We start from the raw sequence: 22,705 nt of genomic DNA on the forward strand, positions 1-22,705 counted from the left end.
AACAGACGGAGAAGCTCGCACAGTGGAACCTTCCCCACCCCCTTTTAAGACCCGCCATTTTCAGACTTCTCGCCTTTTAGAAACACCCTGTTTTTTCTTCAGATTTTTGCTTCAAAACCTTTGTAAATTTACCCCCATTTGAAGACGCTCTCCTTTTTGAAATCTGATTTAAAAAAAAAAGATTTTGGGAGTCTAAAAAGGGGGGTTCCACTGTATATGGTTTTTTTTTAAAATCTGTGAAGTGTGTGTGTGTTACGTAGGAGTGGATTTTGAGGTGGGTGGCGATGGGATGGGGGTGTGGGGAAGTAAGTTTGACCTCAGACACCACGATGCGGGATTCGAACCCTCAAGGTGAGGAGAAAATAGACAGACAGGGGTTGGGGGCTTACGTGCGTGATCGTGCCGATGTCCGTTTGATATATATGCAACCCTCAGGTCAGGAGACGATAGAGATACGCGGACTTAAATTTGAAAATGAAGTGTGGTTGTGAAGGCGTGGAAGGTAGGCGGCTAAGATGGGGTGTGTGTGGAGGGTGCCTCTGACTGACTATTAGGGTTTAACGTCCTCTTAGACCAACTGGTCTATATTGGGACAGGTATTGGTAATACGTTGAAGATATGGTGTGATACTTTGATTCGAACAAGCCCGCTGTGGCTGTCTTCTTCGACACACCGGCATTGGGTTTGTCTCGTCAAAGTATCGAAATACGATCATGATAATTGGAGACGAGAGATGATGCATACGTGTCTTCGTGTTTTCCAAGCCCTGAGACTTTCGCTGTGAACGTGGGATTCTTTTTCGTGCGCATGTGTGCACACGGGGGTGTTCGGACACGGAAATAAATCTCTCGCCGAACGTGGGGATCGAACCCACGCTGATAGCGGCCAACTGGCTACAAAGCCAGCGCGCTACCAACTGAGCTACGTCCCCGCCCGGAGAGTAGGTGGCTACGATGGGGTGTGTGTGAAGAGAGGCGGGGATTGCGGGGTGCGGGGGTTGTGGTGAGCCGTGACGACAGGCTGGATACCACAACAACAGGGATTCGAACCCTCAAGGCAAGAATGGGGGAGTAAGGTCCAGTGGAAGGTGGTGAAAGGCGATGTGGTGGAGGATTTAACGAGTTCTGCGTACGAGGTTGCAGTTTATTCCCAAAACTGATGGTCGTTTAGCCAGGCAGCGAAGCCTTATGGGGCACTATTTGCTGCCCTGCAAAACCAGACAAACAAATAAACAGACCTTGTCTACGATGGCGCGGCGACCTGTGTCTTTTGGAATTGGGAAACTGGCCCATGAATAAATACGATAAGGACAAACTGGGCATTATTCAAAACAAACGTATTCATGACATTCTACCAAAGTTCTCTCTCTCTCTCTCTCTCTCTCTCTCTCTCTCTCTCTCTCTCTCTCTCTCTCTCTCTCTCTCTCTCTCTCTCTCTCTCTCTCTCTCTCTCTCTCTCTCTCTCTCTCTCTCTCTCTCTCTCTCTCTCTCTCTCTCTCTCTCTCTCTTTCTCTTTCTCACATTTTGAGCAGAGGATGCAGATGGTCTGAACCAAGGAGACGAAAAGAGCATAACTTTTGACAGACGGGGTCACACAAAACGGCGGACATAACCATGAAGACTAATTTACGATGCACCTTTATGACCACAAAAAGCGCACATACTTTGTTGTGTGCAGTTTTTATAACTGGTCCAGACAGAAATCATTTCGCCATCAGCTAGAATTCTTTTGGAAATGTCGTTTTACGACGCTGGACATGAAACGGGTCGTTTAGCAGAAGTCCGTTACATTTCCCAGCAATCTGTGAAAGACAGCAGGCTTATGAGCGCTTTTAGTTTTTCCTTGCGGGTAGGTCTCATACGTCTAAAGGTTGGTATCACGAGTGTCCAACATGAGATTGAACGACAACAGATTGAATGACATAAGATCGAACGACAGAAAATTAAACGAACAGATGATCGACGCGACAAAATATAGAACACATACACACAAACACAGACATACGGCACACACACGCACACAGGTATCTATTAGTTATATTATATATTGGTTTTTAATCTGTATTCGCCCGAATAAATTGCATACACAAGACTTGTCCTTGTCAGATTCTCTTCTCGTTAAAGAGACCCTTGTGTAGAAAAGCGATTTTGTCATAGATGCTCAAGTCTATTTTCAAGCGATTCCAAAAACTCAGTAAATTCCGGTGTCACGATTTCATCTTTCGCCTGTGTACATATTTCCCCCTCGACATATACTCAAGACTGAAATTTTGTTTCCTGGTAAAATTAAGAAGTGAAATTATTTATGGACGAAAAGCATGTCAGTTTCTTGCATGTGAAGAAAATTGGTGGTAAAATTTAATAGATTTTACCCCCAAAATCGAATTCTTCGAAAACGTGCACTGAGTGGTGACGTCCCTTGAGTAAGAAGGAAAACATTTTAGGATGAATCAAATTTCTAAGTTAAATAAAACAAATTGGTTGGACAAATTTGGCCCCATGAATGTAAGGTACACAAGGTCGCTCGCTCATCAGTACTATCGAAGGGTGTTTTTTTTGTTCAGTGTAGAGTTTATACTAGATCAACGAGGCCGAGAAACGAAATATCAACACAGCGAAAGATGAAAACGTCACACCGGTCCGAAACATTTGTTTGGAATGTCAAAACTGTACATTTACTACCATTTTATGGCACACACCCCGATGTGAAAACCCTCACTGACAAGAAATGCCACCCACAACAACCCGCTGGTAATAAAGATTCCCACCAGCTACCCGATCTATCATGGACACACAACAACCCGCTGGTAATAAAGATTCCCACCGGCTACCCGATCTATCATGGACACACAACAACCCGCTGGTAATAAAGATTCCCACCGGCTACCCGATCTATCATGGACACACAACAACCCGCTGGTAATAAAGATTCCCACCGGCTACCCGATCTATCATGGACACACAACAACCCGCTGGTAATAAAGATTCCCACCGGCTACCCGATCTATCATGGACACACAACAACCCGCTGGTAATAAAGATTCCCACCGGCTACCCGATCTATCATGGACACACAACAACCCGCTGGTAATAAAGATTCCCACCAGCTACCCGATCTATCATGGACACACAACAACCCGCTGGTAATAAAGATTCCCACCGGCTACCCGATCTATCATGGACACACAACAACCCGCTGGTAATAAAGATTCCCACCAGCTACCCGATCTATCATGGACACACAACAACCCGCTGGTAATAAAGATTCCCACCGGCTACCCGATCTATCATGGACACACAACAACCCGCTGGTAATAAAGATTCCCACCAGCTACCCGATCTATCATGGACACACAACAACCCGCTGGTAATAAAGATTCCCACCGGCTACCCGATCTATCATGGACACACAACAACCCGCTGGTAATAAAGATTCCCACCGGCTACCCGATCTATCATGGACACACAACAACCCGCTGGTAATAAAGATTCCCACCAGCTACCCGATCTATCATGGACACACATAGACATCGTAAAAATGAAAACTCCTTCCCCTTGTCGACAGGACCATTACTCCAGGGTATCGGATCACACAGCTGTAGCAATACGCTATTTTGTGTAATACAGCAGTACCCCTTCTTTAAGATCTCCCCCCAAAACAAAACAAAAACAGAAACGAAAACAACAACAACAACAACAACAACAACAACAACAACAACAACAACAACTACAATACAAGAAAGTAAGTGGCATTGTTATCTGTAATTTTCGGAATAGATTGTTTAAAAAGAAAGAAGGAAGAAAGTGACTTTGACCTTCGACTTGAACTTTCTTTCTTGGCAACATCGTAGTTATAGATTGTTTCAACTACAAAGCTATGTTCTTCGGTACGGAAAAAAAGTAGACGGACACAACAAAACAAAACGACAGATCTTCCAGTTGTATAAGTTAATAAATGCAATGCTACAAGGTATCAAAACACGCTAAAACCATTAAAACAAGGGAAAATATACAGGCTTGTGGGTCCAAACATTTTTCTTTTTCAAAAGCTCTCTGAACAGCCAAGATCTTAAAAATGTTGAGAGTCCTAAACCAAGGGTTCCACTGTACATAACACAGATGCTCTGCGCAAACAAACACTGAGACGGTAAACAAGTGACCGCAGTCACAGCATCTTTCGCTGGGCAGCCGCAGGTCCAATTTGTCGCGCAAACAAGGCAACACGCCGCAAGGGGCATAACCCCAGCAGTGCTGCACAAAGCAACGGCAGAAGGCACTGCCAAGTCTAGACGGCCTAATTGCAGTTCTGCGGTCCGGGACTCCGGTCTGCCCCACCTTTAAATCCCGGCCCGATCCAGGTTTTTAACTCGGCTCCTTTGGGTCCCCTCTGGCTCCAGTGTAGTGGATCCTATCTCTTTTGTTACGGTTGTGTGTGTGTTTGTTGTGGCTGGGTTTATAGGGATTTGAGATTTACTAGGTTTTTAAGACCATGGTAGAGGTTTTGGTTCGTGCTTGATGTCCTTTCGGAGCTATATTTGTTGTTGGGCTTAAAGGGATAGAGAGACAGCTGTAACTGTTGGACTGAGGGGTTCTTCTCAGTGTTCAACTGGGTAGGTATGTAGCTTTAAATCACGTACTGGAGCTGCGCTTTATATCAGACGGACAGTGTCCATTAATGATGTTAGATAATAACGATAATGATTGGTCAGTTGTGGTTTTAGGGATGGGATGTGTGGGAAGGGTGTGTGTGGTGGTGGTGGGGTTTAGCTCTCAATCGTGGAATGACTTGTTTCTAGATCATTCTTGTAAATCTGTTCAATCCAGCAGTATCAGTTCAAGTCTTCAGATGAGTATTTAGGATATCTGTGTGAAGCTTTAACACAAATGTCTTGGAGAGACTTACAACAAATATGTTGTTCGCGAAAGGCGGTAGTAGACAAACATTGTTCAAACAGTAAGGTTTTAAAGTGAAAACAACAACAAAAGCAACACGCACACAGTGCAACATTATTACAACTGTTCCATCGAGTAGTTCCTGAGTTACGCCCCGGAATCCACCCCCCCTCACCCCTTTGATCCTTCGCTATTTACTTTAGAACAATGAATTCCATGCGTTTAACTTATTAGCCGCGGAATTCCTTTATTTACACCAGTTATGACATCGCACTCGAAAAGATTACCTAAATACTGAGCCAGTCACGACGATATTCTTTGTTGGCGAGTTTAGCCGTCTTGTGTTGGCATCAGGACGGATTATAAGAATAAGAATAAGAATACTTTATTATCTCATAGAGAAATTCAGGCGTGGTACATAACAATAGGCTAATACAAACAGGACATTGTTTTTACATGACATATAGCACTATATAACAGGGCAGGTTATAAACACACCTCCCACATACCTTTCTGGCCATTCCTTGCATTGTGCTTACGTATTCAGTCATGAACACATCCATGTCTCACTTACACATCGCACACATGGACATTCTTATACGCTCAACTTACCCATTCACACATGGACATTCGACCCTCTAAATGTTATGACGCTCAGGCAGGGACCCTTTTTGTTTATCACGCTAAAAATTAACAAGACAAAGTAAAAATATTCTAAAGAATGACACTTCAAATGCTGTCAGGTAATACTCTCTTTATCTAAAAAAAATACCGAAAAGCGAGTTTTGTCGGTGGGTGCGTAACGGAACAGCAAGGCACCGCCCATCGTCTGAGTGTGCAATGCCGACCGCTCACTTGAAATCTAAATGATCAAAGTTCGGAAAAATCAAGTGAAATTGCGCCACTCGCTTTACATCAAATGTATCTTTACGTCATTTCCCATCCGTCTGGAGTCGGTTCTAAATCTGTCGCTCTCTGTTCAACGAGAAAAAGCGAAGCAACCGAAACGCATGTTCAACATGGTTTATCTTGTGAGATTGTTGTGTGTCAAAGGCATTTGACCTGTGAATATTCATCACGTCAGGTGTGTTACTCTGATTGGCTGACTCGGGTCACGAGAATTCTTTGACTGACAGGCATAATCAGGTAGAAGCGCTCAAGTTCCCATTGCGGCTGTTCTGTCTAATTCGCGGGGTTGCTTCGAATTAAACGGTAATAAAACCGTTATTTCTAATATGCTGACTGTTAGCAAATGATAACAGACATGTCTCACAAACGATATCAGCATTCGCCTATAAGGCTCATGCTTGATATCTGTTTTTTTCGACATGTCTTGTTATCATTTGCTAACAGTCAGCATATTAGAAATAACTCATACTAACACGACCTCGAGTTACGCCTATGACTTGAGACTGATCGAGTCGTCTGGTTTTTAGCAGTTTTACAGACGGAACGGAGTGCCAAGTGGGGGTCTATTTAGAGCAGAACTAGAAGGATTATCGGTTATTTTCGTTATGTTTGAGACATTACGGGTACGGTTATAATTATGCCCATGAGTTGTGTCTGGCTTACTTCCCGTTGTTGCCACTGAGCGACCTTCGACTGAGGTGAGTCTCCAGACGGTCACGTGACTGACACACAATGACTTGTTCCTACGGGTCAAAAAGGATTAGCGTGGGGTTAAAGGCACAGTAAGCCTTCCGTAAACCATCACAGATACTGTCAGGCTTTTACACACAGTACAAACACCCTTCCATTTGAACGCTCACCGAACGGGAACATCCTAGGTGCTCTACGTAAAGAGCTAGCAAATTTCAAAGAATTAATTTTGGGGAGTGTGTCAAACTTTTGAAATCTAAATAATAAATTGACAGCTTGTTACACAAACATTCTTAAATCATAAAAGATTATTTTTTTCTCATCAAGACAAGATCAGAACAATAAGAAGTTTGCCTGGCGCCAGTTCCTCTGAACCGTTAACCGCCACTGCTCTAGTTCGCAGCCGTTTCAATGTTGCATTTCAGATTCAAAGGTACACAATAACGTGCTATTGCAGATAAGCTTACAGAGATTTGCATTGTAATGACAAACTGGCGGCTAAATTGTGAAAAAAGGGAAACTGGATTACCCGGGTTCACGATGGCTCAGAGGAAAGATAAACCATGCAAAAATAAATTCTTTGAAAATTGCTCGCTCTTTACGGAGGGCACCTAGAATGTTTTCAAGCTGTGAGTGTTTAAATGAAATGGTGTTTGTACTGTGTGTAAAAGCCTGACAGTATCTGTGATGGTTTACGGGAGGTGTACTGTCACTGGGCGAAAAGTCACGTTTTGGCACTATAACGTGGCATATAACATGAAACATGAAGTTAATCAACTGAATTTTGTGGCATTATACCTGTGCGATTCACATCAAGTTAGAAAAACTGCCGTAACGCAATAAAATCCCTGGGATTTTAGCGGGGTGCAAAACACGGTAAAACATCGAGTTTTGGTGTCTGCGTTTTGGACGTTTTCGCTACGTTAACGCACGGCGATTCACGTCGTGTTAAACGCGTTTCAGCAGTGCGCAAAACACCACAAAACCTATGGAGTTACGATAAGTTTTTCTGGTTTCTAAAACTTGATGTTAGAGTGTTGTTTTGATGGATTATTCTGCGTTTTAATCAGCCTGGTGCCGAACCCCGGCCGCCTCTCGGCGAGTCTGCAGAATCAGACGATTATCGGCTCCCTCTCTCTCTCTAGTTTCTCTCTCAGCACGGTCACACACACACACACACACACACACAAACAAACACACACACATTCACACCGTCACTGCACACGGCACACACACATGCACACACACATGCACACACACACACACTGTGACTGACACTGACTGACCGTCACACACACACACACACACACGGGCACACAGTGACACACACACACCCCCCTTGAACTGACACACACACACACACACACACGCACACACAACTGAACACACACATACACACACTGATCATCAGTTTATAAATGTAAAAAAAAATGCAGTGCATATACATTTTTTCTTATTTTCTCTATATGAGCCTTGTCAGGTGTACAGGAGAGTAGGCTATGCATTTTTCCCGAATGCCCGTGCGTTGAGCAGAGAAAGTAGGTCAGTTCTAAGCTCACAATTTTAGTGGAACCAGATCGTAGTTTCCTTCTGTATTGCCATGCAACACTTTTGCTTGGGGCCCTAGCCGAGTTAATCGTTTTCCCATGTGTTGCTGACCACAGATAGGCCTTTGTTCTACTTCCCCCCACCCACCCACCCCACCCCCCTCCCCGAAACATCCGTCCGAGATGGTGGCTACTGACTGGACTTGCAAATTTCTCAACTTGTAGTACGTACAGTACAAACTGAATTGACTCGAATTTGAGTTTTGGGATTTCTCTTGCTCTACCTTTTCTGATAATGTTTTACTCACCTCGTGTTTAGATGCAATACATAATGTCTCTTTACATTTAGTCAAGTTTTGACTAAATGTTTTAACATAGAGCCGGGGGAATCGAGCCGAGTGTCGTGGTGTATGTGTGTGTGTGTGTGTGTGTGTGTGTGTGTGTGCGTGCGCGCGTGTGTGTGTGTGTGTGTGTGTGTAGAGCGATTCAGACCAAACTACAAGACCGATCTTTATGAAATTTTACATGAGCGTTCCTGGGAATGATATCCCCGAACGTTTTTTTCTCTTTTTAAAAAAATACCTTTGATGACGTCATATCCGGCTTTTTGTAAAAGTTGAGGCGACACTGTCACACCCTCATTTTTCAATCAAATTGATTGAAATTTTGGCCAAGCAATCTTCGACAAAGGCCGGACCTCGGTATTGCATTTCAGCTTGGTGGCTTACAAATTAATTAATGACTTTGGTCATTAAAAATCTAAAAATTGTCAGTAACTCTCATGTAAAATTTCACAAAGATTGGTCCAGTAGTTTGGTCTGAATCGCTCTACACACACACACACAGACAGACAGACAGACAGACAGACACACACACATACACCACGACCCTCGTCTCGATTCCCCCCTCTATGTTAAAACATTTAGTCAAAACTTGACTAAATGTAAAAAACACAGAACCATTACCAGGTGTCATAGGAATGTTTGAAAACAATAGTTTTAATTTTACACTGTAAATACAGGAATCAGAATTAAACACCTCAAATTGGCACATGCATAATGAATCACCTGGAATTGCAACAGGGAGATACTGAAGTAATTGGAAACAAACATCTGAAATTGACAGAGAAACAATTGAAAATATAGTACCAGTTGACATGAGCGTACAATATTTTAATGGAAGTGCAATTTTAGCACGAAGCATCCGCAGGAGGATGCACCACCAATTACATAGTGCCACAAAATGTGTACGGACATTTCACAACCGTGCATTATTAGCACAGAACACATACATGGGGGCGCACAAAACATTATTGTGACAATAATTTACACGAAACATTTCACATAAGTACATTTTTATGCATGGTGCATCTACTACAGGAGGGTGCTCCAACAATGATGCATAGTGCCAACATTTAGCGCAAACTTTTCACAACAGTGCATTATTACCACAAAGCGCATACAGCGATTATATAGTAGCAAGTTGCACTAAACATTTGAACAAAATGCATTTTGTTCAAATGTTAACAGCACAGCACCAAGTTTTGCAATTGACCATTTCAGGCAGATGGCTAACATGCAGATTTCGCTTTTGTCTGTCTTTCTTTGAAAAGTAGGCATGTTCAAGATCGATGAAGTCATGAGCAATTGGGTTAGATGACAGAAAAGATTCAAAAACGTCAGATTCAGTTAGATGACAGAAAAGATTCAAAAACGTCAGATTCAGTGTTTTGGGCACTGTTGAACAGGAACATTCTCTCCTGTTCAACAAATGTGGGTTCAATTCAAAAGCAACATTGTCACAGATAGGCTAGTGTTACATTTCTGTAAAGTTTCAAAAACATCTTCCATGTGTTGGTTACTGTTGAATAGAGGCATATTTTCTTGTTCAAAAACGTCTGACACAAATTTTCGTAGTTGTGGGTTAAGGTTCGATCTATACCGTCATTCAAACGAGTCGTAGAACCGTCATTGTCACAGATAGTGTTACATTTCTGTTTTACATTCAAACGAGTCGTAGATCAGCCATATCCTTGCCTCTGATCCATGTGTGTGAGGGGAAGTACGTAGCCAAAGGGTCAGTTCTGTTCAAGAGGCAATGATCTGGTGACAGAGGAACAATATTTCCGTCTGAAGCTCTTCCCGGTTTCTGGAACCATTTTGAAGAGCAGTTATGCTGGTTTTGAGTCGGAGAGAATCACGACTCTTGTTGGAGGTCGAGGGTAGGTCATTGATATAGTGGCATGCTCTTAAGATAACGTAGCCAGCATTTCTGCAGTGAAAATGGACACATCCTTGTTGAGTTTAATTTGTTTTAACTTATTTTGAGGTCAGGAATGACAAAAGCACAGTCAGCTTGGTCATCATTTTTTTGGAGCCGTCAGTAAATATTTGTAGGTGATCTTTGTTATTGTTTGAGATTATTTCTTTTACTATTGATGAGACAAGTACAGGGTTATCTTTTTTTGTTACACCCAGATCATGATCAGGGATGATAATGGGGGATTCCATGAACCAAAATGGGAAGGGGTGAATGGGAATGTGGGCCATCCTACCTGGGTTTACCCCCACTTTCTTGAAATATCGGTTGAACATATAGTCTGCTAGTGGGATCGTTGCTTCGTGTATTTTGGGTGTTTTTATATTTAGTCAAGTTTTGACTAAATATTTTAACATCGAGGGGGAATCGAAACGAGGGTCGTGGTGTATGTGCGTGCGTGTGTGTGTGTGTGTGTGTGTGTGTGTGTGCGTGCGTGTGTGTGTGTGTGTAGAGCGATTCAGACTAAACTACTGGACCGATCTTTATGAAATTTGACATGAGAGTTCCTGGGTATGAAATCCCCGAACATTTTTTTTCATTTTTTTGATAAATGTCTTTGATGACGTCATATCCGGCTTTTCGTGAAAGTTGAGGCGGCACTGTCACGCCCTCATTTTTCAACCAAATTGGTTGAAATTTTGGTCAAGTACTCTTCGACGAAGCCCGGGGTTCGGTATTGCATTTCAGCTTGGTGGCTTAAAAATTAATTAATGACTTTGGTCATTAAAAATCTGAAAATTGTAAAAAAAAATAAAAATTTATAAAACGATCCAAATTTACGTTTATCTTATTCTCCATCATTTGCTGATTCCAAAAACATATAAATATGTTATATTCGGATTAAAAACAAGCTCTGAAAATTAAATATATAAAAATTATTATCAACATTTTTTTTTTCGAAATCAATTTAAAAACACTTTCATCTTATTCCTTGTCGGTTCCTGATTCCAAAAATATATAGATATGATATGTTTGGATTAAAAACACGCTCAGAAAGTTAAAACGAAGAGAGGTACAGAAAAGCGTGCTATCCTTCTCAGCGCAACGAATACCCCGCTCTTCTTGTCAATTCCACGTGCACTGCCTTTGCCACGGGCGGTGGAGTGACGATGCTACGAGTATACGGTCTTGCTGCGTTGCGTTGCGTTCAGTTTCATTCTGTGAGTTCGACAGCTACTTGACTAAATATTGTATTTTCGCCTTACGCGACTTGTTCTTTTTACATTTAGTCAAGTTTTGACTAAATGTTTTAACAGAGGGGGAATCGAGACAAGGGTCGTGGTGTATGTGTGTGTGTCTGTCTGTGCGTGTGTGTGTGTAGAGCGATTCAGACCAAACTAATGGACCGATCTTTATGAAATTTGACATGAGAGTTCCTGGGTATGAAATCCCCGAACGTTTTTTTCATTTTTTTTTTATAAATGTCTTTGATGACGTCATATCCGGCTTTTCGTGAAAGTTGAGGCGGCACTGTCACGCCCTCATTTTTCAACCAAATTGGTTGAAATTTTGGTCAAGTAATCTTCGACAAAGCCCGGACTTCGGTATTGCATTTCAGCGTGGTGGCTTAAAAATTAATTGATGACTTTGGTCATTAAAAATCGGAAAATTGTAAAAAAAAAATAAAAATTTATAAAACGATCCAAATTTACGTTCATCTTATTCTCCATCAATTTCTGATTCCAAAAACATATAAATATGTTATATTTGGATTAAAAACAAGCTCTGAAAATTAAATATATAAAAATTATTATCAAAATTAAATTGTCGAAATCAATTTAAAAACACTTTCATCTTATTCCTTGTCGGTTCCTGATTCCAAAAACATATAGATATGATATGTTTGGATTAAAAACACGCTCAGAAAGTTAAAACAAAGAGAGGTACAGAAAAGCGTGCTATCCTTCTTAGCGCAACTACTATCCCGCTCTTCTTGTCAATTTCACTGCCTTTGCCATGAGCGGTCGACTGACGATGCTACGAGTATACGGTCTTGCTGAAAAATGGCATTGCGTTCAGTTTCATTCTGTGAGTTCGACAGCTACTTGACTAAATGTTGTATTTTCGCCTTACGCGACTTGTTACATTTATTACATTTAGTCAAGTTTTGACTAAATGTTTTAACATCGAGGGGGAATCGAAACGAGGGTCGTGGTGTATGTGTGTGCGTGTGTGCGTGCGTGTGTGCGTGCGTGTAGAGCGATTCAGACCAAACTACTGGACCGATCTTTATGAAATTTGACATGAGAGTTCCTGGGTATGATATCCCCGAACGTTTTTTTCATTTTTTTGATAAATGTCTTTGATGACGTCATATCCGGCTTTTCGTGAAAGTTGAGGCGGCACTGTCACGCTCTCATTTTTCAACCAAATTGGTTGAAATTTTGATCAAGTAGTCTTCGACGAAGCCCGGACTTCGGTATTGCATTTCAGCTTGGTGGCTTAAAAATTAATTCATGACTTTGGTCATTTAAAATCTGAAAATTGTAAAAAAAAAATTTTTTTTCTAAAACGATCCAAATTTACGTTTATCTTATTTTCCATCATTTGCTGATTCCAAAAACATATAAATATGTTATATTCGGATTAAAAACAAGCTCTGAAAATTAAAAATATAAATATTATTATTAAAATTAAATTGTCGAAATCAATTTAAAAACACTTTCATCTTATTCCTTGTCGGTTCCTGATTCCAAAAACATATAGATATGATATGTTTGGATTAAAAACACGCTCAGAAAGTTAAAACGAAGAGAGGTACAGAAAAGCGTGCTATCCTTCCCAGCGCAACTACTACCCCGCTCTTCTTGTCAATTTCACTGCCTATGCCGTGAGCGGTGGACTACGAGTATACGGTCTTGCTGGGGCGTTGCATTGCGTTCAGTTTCATTCTGTGAGTTCGACAGCTACTTGACTAAATGTTGTATTTTCGCCTTACGCGACTTGTTTGTAATTTGTATTTTGTTTTTCTGCAATAAATATTTGAAATGGATCTGAGACTAACTTACTACTTTTATCACTCTTTTTCACCACATTCCCACGTACAGATATTGCAATATCAACTCTTCCTTTCTACCTGTTTCAAACAAGCTCTATTTTTTAATTAAAAAGTTTTTTTTTTCTTGTGGCTGTTTGATCAATTCATAGCAAGCATTGACTGAAATAAACAATTTATATATCCAGCACAACATGCAATTCATTAACTTTTGACCCTAACCTTTAACACTTCCCAAAATAAATCTTTGGTGGACATTGCATCGACGCTGTTCATTTTGAATGAACATTTTTCTTGTTAGATCAGTGGTCTATGCCGGCGCATAGTTGTGTATAGTTGACTGGATCAATCGCCAACTCGCTGCGCTCGCGGTAAGTGCTGACAACCGGAAGAAAGCTGCATTCCGAAAAAAGTCACTTCCGTTTCGCCATTTTTCGATGATGCCAGAGAAGTGAACCATGATTTCAAGATGCCCGGTGCAAATTGTTGTATGCCTGGATGCAGCGTGAGCTCACTAAGATCTTCAACGCTTATAACTTTCCATGGTATACCAAACGCAACGGAAAAGCGGATGCCGAATGGAGAGCTGCTCTTATCCACAAAATCAACCGTGCTGACAAGCTTTTCAACCCGAAGAATGCGAGGATATGTTCCCGACATTTCAAAGAAACATGCTTCAAATACGGTACGTAAAAAACTAGTAATATAGCGAAAATAAGCTTTCATCTGATTGTCTGTGCTGTGTTGTTTTGCTTGTAATGCTTCAAGTGACGAAGTTCTAGTAGTATCAATCAATCAATCAATCAGTATGAGGCTTAGTACTAGTAGTAACTAGTACTTTTACAGCTCGCAGACAAAAAATAACACAATCGTATTCTGAATCATACATTGACAAAGGCGTAATTCTGAGCTATAATTATTAGGTAATGGGGAAAAAACCACTCTTTGTTCTTGTGATAATGTGTTTTTGAATATATTCTAGTAAACTTCTGGGTTAGAACTTAGATTTCTTTTGTTGTTTTACTCGGTCACTGAGTCAGTCTTGTTCATTCTTGACAGATTTGCAGTAGTGTGTTTTACTAATTCTTGTTTCTATTTCAATAGATCTAAATGTATAGGTCTGTTTAGTTAATTTAACTTATAATTTCGACTCAGCATTTTGAACATTTTCTTTGCATGTTTTTTTGCTGGGCCTACAGGCAAGCGAGCACTCATTCCAGGAAGTTTGCCAACCAACCATGTGCTACAGAAGTCAGTAGAAACACCAAAGACTCCAGCCAGGAAACCCCCAGTGAGTAAAAATTGCTGTTATTTGCCCAGTATAGTATGCTATTAGTGATACTGATAGTGATAATATGCTACTTGTAACTCTTTTGTGAGTACCGGTACATGTATATGTATACTGGGTGTTTTCTCAGTTTTTGTCCGCTGTCAGATTTATATTGTGGTATAACCTGTTTTTCTAGTTTCATGGTTTAGCCACGACTCACTTTGAATGAGGGTCATCTGCCAGGCATTTAGCTGATTATCTGATTTATGAGTGATATTTTTTAATTTGCTATTTATAAATTACAGTTACAGTAAACTAACACTGTCGCACAAAGTATGTGACTTTAAAAAAAGATTTGTTTGAAATCATGTGAGCTCTGTCCACTAGATGATGGAGAAGGGAATTTTTCCAGTTGAGTCTGCAACATGGATTTTTTCTCTCTGGGATAACAAATACAGTATGGTAGGAAAAATTTAGGGTTGGTGTGGCGATAACTTCTTCTTCTGCGTTCGTGGGCTGAAACTCCCATGTACACTCGTGTTTTTACGTGTATGACCGTTTTTACCCCGCCATTTAGGCAGCCACACGCCGCTTTCGGAGGAAGCATGCTGGGTATTTTCGTGTTTCCATAACCCACCGAACTCTGACATGGATTACAGGATCTTTTCCGTGCGCACTTGGTCTTGTGGTTGCGTGTACACACGAAAGGGGATAAGTCCCTAGCAGGTCTGCACACAAGTTGACCTGGGAGATCGGAAAAATCTCCACTCTTAACCCACCAGGCGGCCGCGGCCGGGATTCGAACCCTCGACCTTCCGATTACGAGGCCGACGTCTTACCACCCCGCCACAGCGCCCGTCGTGTGGCGATAACAATAAAGATATGTCATAGTGACTTGACTAATTGATTTGAATTCTGTTGCAGGTCAGTCGCCCCCCACCTCCTGCTCCTGACCTGGTTGCCTACTACAACTTCGAGGAAATACGACAGGACACCCTTCAGCTTGCTGCACCATGGTGTCTCTTGGAGAACAGCAAGGAACAGATACAGGTGGGAATAACCGAAGCCAGCCAAGTGAAACTGTTGTCCTCTACGTTATGATTACGTACTCCAGCAGACATCAACTTGTGGTCGACGTGCGTGGGTTTTGCTCAAAATACGTAAGTATTCGTCAGTGTTTGGCTTCTCGAATTAAGTTTCAACTTAATCTCTGTCTCGAACCACAGGCGGAAGGTATCGTTCACTGGACCACTACTTACATAGAAAGACTATACTGAACGAATCGTCGGTAAGCTTACCACACTGTCATACTGTCATACTCATAGTGATATCACTGATACATTTGTACAGGTAAACATGGCTGTTTGCTGAAAAAATCGTTGTGAAAAATTGTAATGTCTCTGAAGTTTGATTCAGTCCGTCATTCATTTTGATGGGAAGTCAACCCTTGGTGAGGCTAATACTAATATTGTTTTGATCTGTATTCTGCCAGTGCCATTGCCAACTGCCATGGTTGTTCTTGTGGAGTTCTAGAACAAGCTCTGGTTTGAATGACCAGCTGAAATTAATGCTAATAGTAAATAAGTACATTATTTTTGCATTAGCGGGGTATACAAAATATTTTATTAAAAAAATACCGCATGGTTTTGCTTGATCAAATCATTTATCAGCTAACAATATGCTTTTATTTCAGTTGGACCTGACTTGAGCATGGTTCCGTTGTCTCCGCAACAACAGCTTGATTGAGATACAGGCATGTCCAGTATTCAGCAAGTGCAGGCTGAGTGTGAAGATCTGATGGCTGATCTAGACACAACATAAGCTGCTTGACACTATTCCAAGGTAAGCGAGAAGCTTTGAAAATAGTTACATACTTTAATTCAGTAATGCGTAATTATGTATGCAATACTCCTGCTGGTGAGTTCACTACAAACATGTACTACATTAGAACTAGAAGAATAGGTTCCACAAGAACATTTCTGACTGTTGATGCCACTAAAACTCTCGTTACATCCTGCATTCTGTGTAGATTAGATTACAGCAAATCCCTTCTCATAGGCTGCCCTGACTCCACTCTCCAACCCTTGCAAAAAGTACAACACTCTGCAGCACTCCTCTCATGAAAGAACTTCACTGGCTTCCTGTGTCTCAACGTATTAGGTATAAAGCTGCCTGCTTCTGCTACAAGATCATCTCTGAATCGGCACCTGCCTATCTTTCGGAACTGGTCTCCCTCTACACTCCCTCTCGCACCCTTCGTTCTTCTGCTGATGCTCGACTTCTCCGTCAAGGTTGCTTTAAGCGCAAGGCTCATGGCTTCCGCACGTTTTCATATCATGGCCCTCAGTTATGGAATTCACTCCCCTTTCTATTACGTCACTCTCCATACATTTCATCTTTTAAGTCCAATTTGAAAACTCACTTGTTCCAACAACATTACGGATAGTTCCTTAGGCCAAACAAAAAAATAGTCTGTTTACGGTAACATCGGCCCAAAAAATAGGGTCGGTGGTCGGGATTTTTTTTTCTCCAAAAAACATTATCAAATTATTTTGCCAAAAAACAAACTTTGTTTTAAAATTTTGATTTTTTTTCTTTTTTTCCCAAATGCCAAAAAAAAGTCTAGGGTCGCGCAAAAAAATAGGGTCGGTCGGGATACCGTAAACAGACTTCTTTTTTTGGGGCCTTAGCATAGAGTCTGGGGATGTGAGATGTGCATGATGTGTTGTTTGAATCTGACAGTGATTGTATGAATTTTTTATACACGTATTGTTGTCACGCGCTTTGAACTTCTGATAAGGCGCTTTATAAATGCCCGTTATTATTATTATTATTATAACATAAGTAGATACACACTTGTAAACTTATGTTAGTTTTCACACGTGAGCATGAAGTGCCTTTATGAGGAATGTATAGTGGCTTGCAATACAGTAAAACCTGTCTCTAACGGACACCCTTGGGGAATGGTAATAGTGTCCCTATTAGACAGGTGTCCCTTCTTCACAGGTGGAGGGGCCGGGGCAATATTTTACAAAGAGCACGTAAAATGAACAAGACACTTTTTGTCAGTCCTGTAGTATGTATTTATTGGATTGAACATGAGACTCACTGAAAATGTGAGTAAACAAATGATACATGTAGCAAACAACAACAACATCCCCCCCCCCCCCCCCCCCCCCCCCCACCTACCCCGTTCCCTACACACTGTGCATTCAAACTTACGCAAGTCGGACGTCACAAAGCTAAAAATAGCTGACTCTTCATCAGTCATTCAACGGGAAATTCCGCAGTGTGTCTCGACCAAATTGGGTCAGCTCTTGTTTCATTCAGTTTTTCTAGTCTCAGCATAAATGCATGGAACAAAAATTTAGTTGTGTTAACTATTGTTTCCTTCGAACGATTGCTTACAAAGAGAGAGAGATCATCACGTCTTCTTTTTCCGATTTGATCCTCGCGATCTGTGTTTTACCACATCCCATCTCCTTCGCCACATCTCGGCATGATTGGCCGCTATCTAGTTTTTTCAAGGCAGCGACACGCTGCTCTAAAGTCAACGCTTTTCTTTTTCCTGCTGGAGATTCCATTTTCAAACACAGTAGTCTACTGTTGCTTTTGGTTGTGACTGTATCCACAATGCGGAAAAGCGAAAGTGAGCGAAGCGAAAGTGAGTGAGCGAAAGTGGGTCTCCATCTAAACAAGCCACTGATTGGTCAGAAAAGGGACAGGACAACCAATCAACAACCATTTGTGCTACGGCTACGGCTGCCGAGCACTGTCTGCATAACAGTCGAGTTTTCGAAGTTGCGTTTTTATGTACGTTGTGTCCGTTTGTGACAGTGTTTACACTTCCTACGGTCCGAAAAATCGTGTCCGCGTCCGTAAGTGGCAGGTGTCCGCCCGTTAAAGGTTAGTTATTGTTGAAATCGTGTTCGTGCCATGATAAACTGTCCGTATGTAGCAGGTGGCCGTTACAATAAGGGTCCGCTAGACTCAGGTTTTACTGTATTGAATTTGAGGGATGTTTGCAGTTATATAATATATTAGTACAGCTCAGTTTTCTTCAGGGTTCCGTGAGAACAGTGAAATTCTCCTTTGAGGACTGAAAAATATCTTGGATAATTGGTCTTAATTGGGGGGGGGGGGGGGGGAGATTTAAAACATAAGTACATTCACATGTGTTTTTCATTTTCACTGTGTAAAGGTGGGGAGGTCCTTCTCTACTTGTTTCTTTGTTTTCCCATTGACATATATTTTTGTTCTTGTCTATATTTTTTAGATAGGTGCTGTCCTCATCCCCAGCCGACTGTTTCCGCTGAAGCCGTGAAGGATGCTTCTTCATGTAGGCGTGGACATCTTTTTCGTCGCCGTGCAAGGCTTCCAGTTCCAGTACCATATAAGTTTGTGAATACTCTGGGGACCTGTCATCAACTTTGGAAGGACGCTTTATTTTAACACTTTGTACCCCATCTATGTTGACCAAGATTTTTTAAGCCGAGACCAGCTGTGCTGCAGCAGGTCACTCAGAATTGTAGAAACTGTATCAACAGGCTAGAATCCTGGCGTTAGATCAACGTTACAGGAAGCGACTGAAGCTAACAGTCTAAGCAGGATGCGGATATGTGCCGAATGATAACAGATGCAATGTACATAGTGACTGTGTGTACCTGGGAGACAAGGAGTTAAGACCACATCTGAACTGAGGATTTAGTCTCTCCATAATCAAACGCTGAAGAAGATTTCAGAATGAACTTTGTTAGATAAATTATGGTTGTTATGATCGTCACATTTTAGGTCCCCCCCTTTTCAAACTTCCCCGCTTTTCAGACCTTACATTTTTGGATTTTCTGTTCACAACCTGTTGTACATTTACCTACATATTAAGCAGGTTTCCTCCTTTTTAAGACCAGCTTATTTTTTTATTCTTGGAGGCCTGAAAAGGGGGTTTGGAAGGACACTGTATTTGTTTGTTCGAAATTCAGAATTCAAATAATTCTTCATCAACGAGTTATTACTGCCTCACCATAGCAGTTAGGCCAGTCTTACTAACTCTTACTTTTATTAATGTGCCGTGATGCAAAGACGTTGAGCAGTTTTCAGATGTTTATGAATCCAGGGCTTTCAAAATTTACTGACATGTTGGACTCCATGACATCCAAACATGAAGTTCAGTTACCCCTTTTTGAGTCACTTGAGAAAATGTGACTCTATGTAATCGGTCAGTGTTAGTCTGTCCGGCCGGCCGTCCGTAGACACCACCTTAACGTTGGACTTTTCTCGGAAACTATCAAAGCGATCGGGCTCATATTTTGTTTAGTCGTGACCTCCAATGACCTCTACACTTTAACGATGGTTTCGTTGACCTTTGACCTTTTTCAATGTCACAGGTCAGCGTCAAAGGAAAAATTAGACATTTTATATCTTTGACAAAGTTCATCGGATGTGATTGAAACTTTGTAGGATTATTCTTTACATCAAAGTATTTACATCTGTAGCCTTTTACGAACGTTATCAGAAAAACAAGGGAGATAACTAGCCTTTTCTGTTCGGCAACACACAACTTAACGTTGGGCTTTTCTCGGAAACTATAAAAGTGACCGGGCTCAAATTTTATGTGAACGTGACTCATTGTGTTGTGAATAGCAATTTCTTCCTGTCCATCTGATGCCTCATATAATATTCAGAACTGCGAAAGTGACTCGATCGAGCGTTTGCTCTTCTTGTTAACTTTGAAGGTCACATTGTGGACGAATTTTTAGCAAAAAGTTGGAACATGGTATGACTGTTCTTACTCACAAGGGAAGTGATTTTGTTATTTACTGATTTTCATTTTGTGTGGCCTTCTTTCACCCATTTAATCATTCATAAATGTTCATACCCAAGGGAAGTAATTCACATATATCTATGGCCAATGTTTTCACAGGGCATCTGCCCCCCCCCCCCCCCCTCCCAACACACACTCACATGGGCTAAAACTGACATGGCTTTTATGGGTATGACGCTCTTACTCACAAGGGAAGTAATTTACTGATGGTGTGTTTTTATTTCATTTAAATAATTTATTTTAGCTTATCCAATTATAGTGTGGATGAACACTGTCTCCACTCAAAATAGTCCTTTGCTATTGTACATTGTGAATCAGCATTTTTGTTTTTGTCCTGTTTGAATAAAGTGCAATCATTTTACAACCAAAGTGTTAATGTTAAAGATGTTTACATAATGTGTGAAGGATGATGCATTTGAAAACTAATATTGTTAAATGTAAATTGACCTGTGACAAGTCAGCATAGTGCAATATCCAAGCATGAAACCCGCACACAATTCCCAAACAACATGCTTTCTTTTCCACAAAATTCCATCCAGTGGAAAACAATTATGTGAACGTCATAACATGGTGTTTTTTTACATTAATAATCAAGCCTTACACCAACTAAAATGGTGTTAATAGGCATTTGAGCAAGCTTTAACACCAACATAACATGGAGTTAATAGGCATTTGAGCAAGCTTTAACACCAACATAACATGGGGTTTTGCATGTTATACCAGCAATAACATGATGTTAATCACATTACAAGCAAGCTGTAACACCACCAAAACAAACAGTTTTGCAAGTTAAGTCTACGATAACATGATGTTAATCACATTACAAGCAAGCTGTAACACCACCAAAACAAGCAGTTTTGCAAGTTAAGTCTACGATAACATGATGTTAGTCACATTACAAGCAAGCTGTAACACCACCAAAACAAGCAGTTTTGCAAGTTAAGTCTACGATAACATGATGTTACTTGGCGTTAAACCAAAGCTTTAATGCCATCAAAACTTGGAATTTTTGCATGTTACAGACATGCTGTAACATGGTTTAACATGATGTTTTGACCGTCGCAAAACGCGCTGAAATTCCAGGCAATTTCGCTGCGATAACTTCAACAAAATCCAATCAAAATCTGGCGTTGTCGTGAACACCAAAATGTGATAAACCCATTGAAACTTGAAGTTTTGTTGGGATTTTGAGTAGTTTTGTAAGATACAAAACGCCACTTTTCGCCCAGTGTGTGCCTTTAAGTTCCGATTGAAGGATAGGAACAGCAGAGTGAGAGAAATGTCACTGACCAGTGTCAATCCAAGTGTCTACATGAGTCTTCCGAAGTAGCCCCCTTTCTCATTTGAGCGGGACGAGCCTTGATTCAATCAATCAATCAATCAATGAGTCTTATATCGCGCATATTCCGTGGGTACAGTTCTAGGCGCTCTGCAGTGATGCCGTGTGAGATGAAATTTTATACGGCCAGTAAGGCCACCAACATCGAACGCAGAAGAAGAAGAATACGGCCAGTAGATTGCAGCCATTTCGGCGCATGTTTACCTTTCACGGCCTATTATTCCAAGTCACACGGGTATAGGTAGAAAATTATTAACTGTGCCTAAGCAATTTTGCCAGGAAAGACCCTTTCGTCAATCGTGGGATCTTTAACGTGCACACCCATTGTAGTGTACACGGGGGGGGGGGGGGGGGGGGGGGGGAGGTTCGGACACCGAAGAGAGTCTGCACATTTGGGAAATAAATTTCCGCCGAACCTGGGATCGAACTCACGCTGACAGCGGCCAACTGAATACAAATCCAGCGCGCTACCAACTGAGCTATATCCCCGCCCATTAGGTCTTAGATGTTCTATTTCGACAGATGTTTGTCACAGTTTGGGATATGGGGGTGGGGGAGGTGGAATGGGTTGGGGGTTGTGTCCATGGGAAAACGGTAGGTGTTGGGCTTCAGTGGGCGCCTGTGTGCGGATGTCATCTATTCACGATGTTTAGTTTCTCTCTCAATGTTTTGTTTTGTTTTGTTTTTTTCTCTTATATTCGAGTGTATAGGTTTCACCCTGTCTGTCTGTTTGTCCGCACTTAGATCTCTGTTTTTATTTTTAATTCTCTAAGTCATGCGTTGGTTGAGGTGGCTCGAGGAAACACGTCACTAATATTCCTGTTTCCAGTTGATTTCTTTATTTGTGAAAGGTTGTATTATATTTAGACCAATTCAAAATACATGTTTGTAATTACAGTAACTCTCGACTGATATGAAACTTG

At 41.3% G+C, this 22,705-nt stretch overlaps 2 protein-coding genes across 4 annotated transcripts in view; both read left to right on the forward strand.

Annotated features, from left to right (window-relative positions):
- The window catches only part of LOC138949232 (LIM/homeobox protein Lhx3-like), a 44,712-nt gene that overhangs the window by 18,401 nt on the left and 3,606 nt on the right, over nt 1–22,705 (forward strand). The gene's annotated exons all lie outside the window — the stretch shown is intronic.
- On the forward strand, nt 13,500–21,676 carry LOC138949234 (uncharacterized). 2 transcript variants are annotated; one of them, XM_070321006.1, is made up of 5 exons: nt 13,500–14,037; nt 14,552–14,643; nt 15,547–15,782; nt 16,316–16,464; nt 18,903–21,676. In XM_070321006.1, exons 1-3 carry the CDS (start codon nt 13,851–13,853, stop codon nt 15,721–15,723), a joined length of 456 nt encoding a protein of 151 aa, XP_070177107.1. In that variant the 5' UTR covers nt 13,500–13,850; the 3' UTR covers nt 15,724–15,782; nt 16,316–16,464; nt 18,903–21,676. The 2 variants fall into 2 exon arrangements, with proteins under 2 accessions (XP_070177107.1, XP_070177108.1); XM_070321007.1 differs by having other exon boundaries at nt 14,573–14,643.

Source organism: Littorina saxatilis, linkage group LG15, assembly GCF_037325665.1.
Source record: "Littorina saxatilis isolate snail1 linkage group LG15, US_GU_Lsax_2.0, whole genome shotgun sequence".
Classification (NCBI taxonomy): Eukaryota; Metazoa; Mollusca; class Gastropoda; order Littorinimorpha; family Littorinidae; genus Littorina; species Littorina saxatilis.

Excerpts from the sequence above, each read along its gene's own strand:
- LOC138949234 (XM_070321006.1), top strand. The coding sequence starts at position 13,851 with ATGCAGCGTGAGCTCACTAAGATCTTCAACGCTTATAACTTTCCATGG. Across the intron at positions 14,038-14,551 it reads AGAAACATGCTTCAAATACG|GCAAGCGAGCACTCATTCCA; the intron begins GTACGTAAAAAA and ends CTGGGCCTACAG. Across the intron at positions 14,644-15,546 it reads CTCCAGCCAGGAAACCCCCA|GTCAGTCGCCCCCCACCTCC; the intron begins GTGAGTAAAAAT and ends ATTCTGTTGCAG.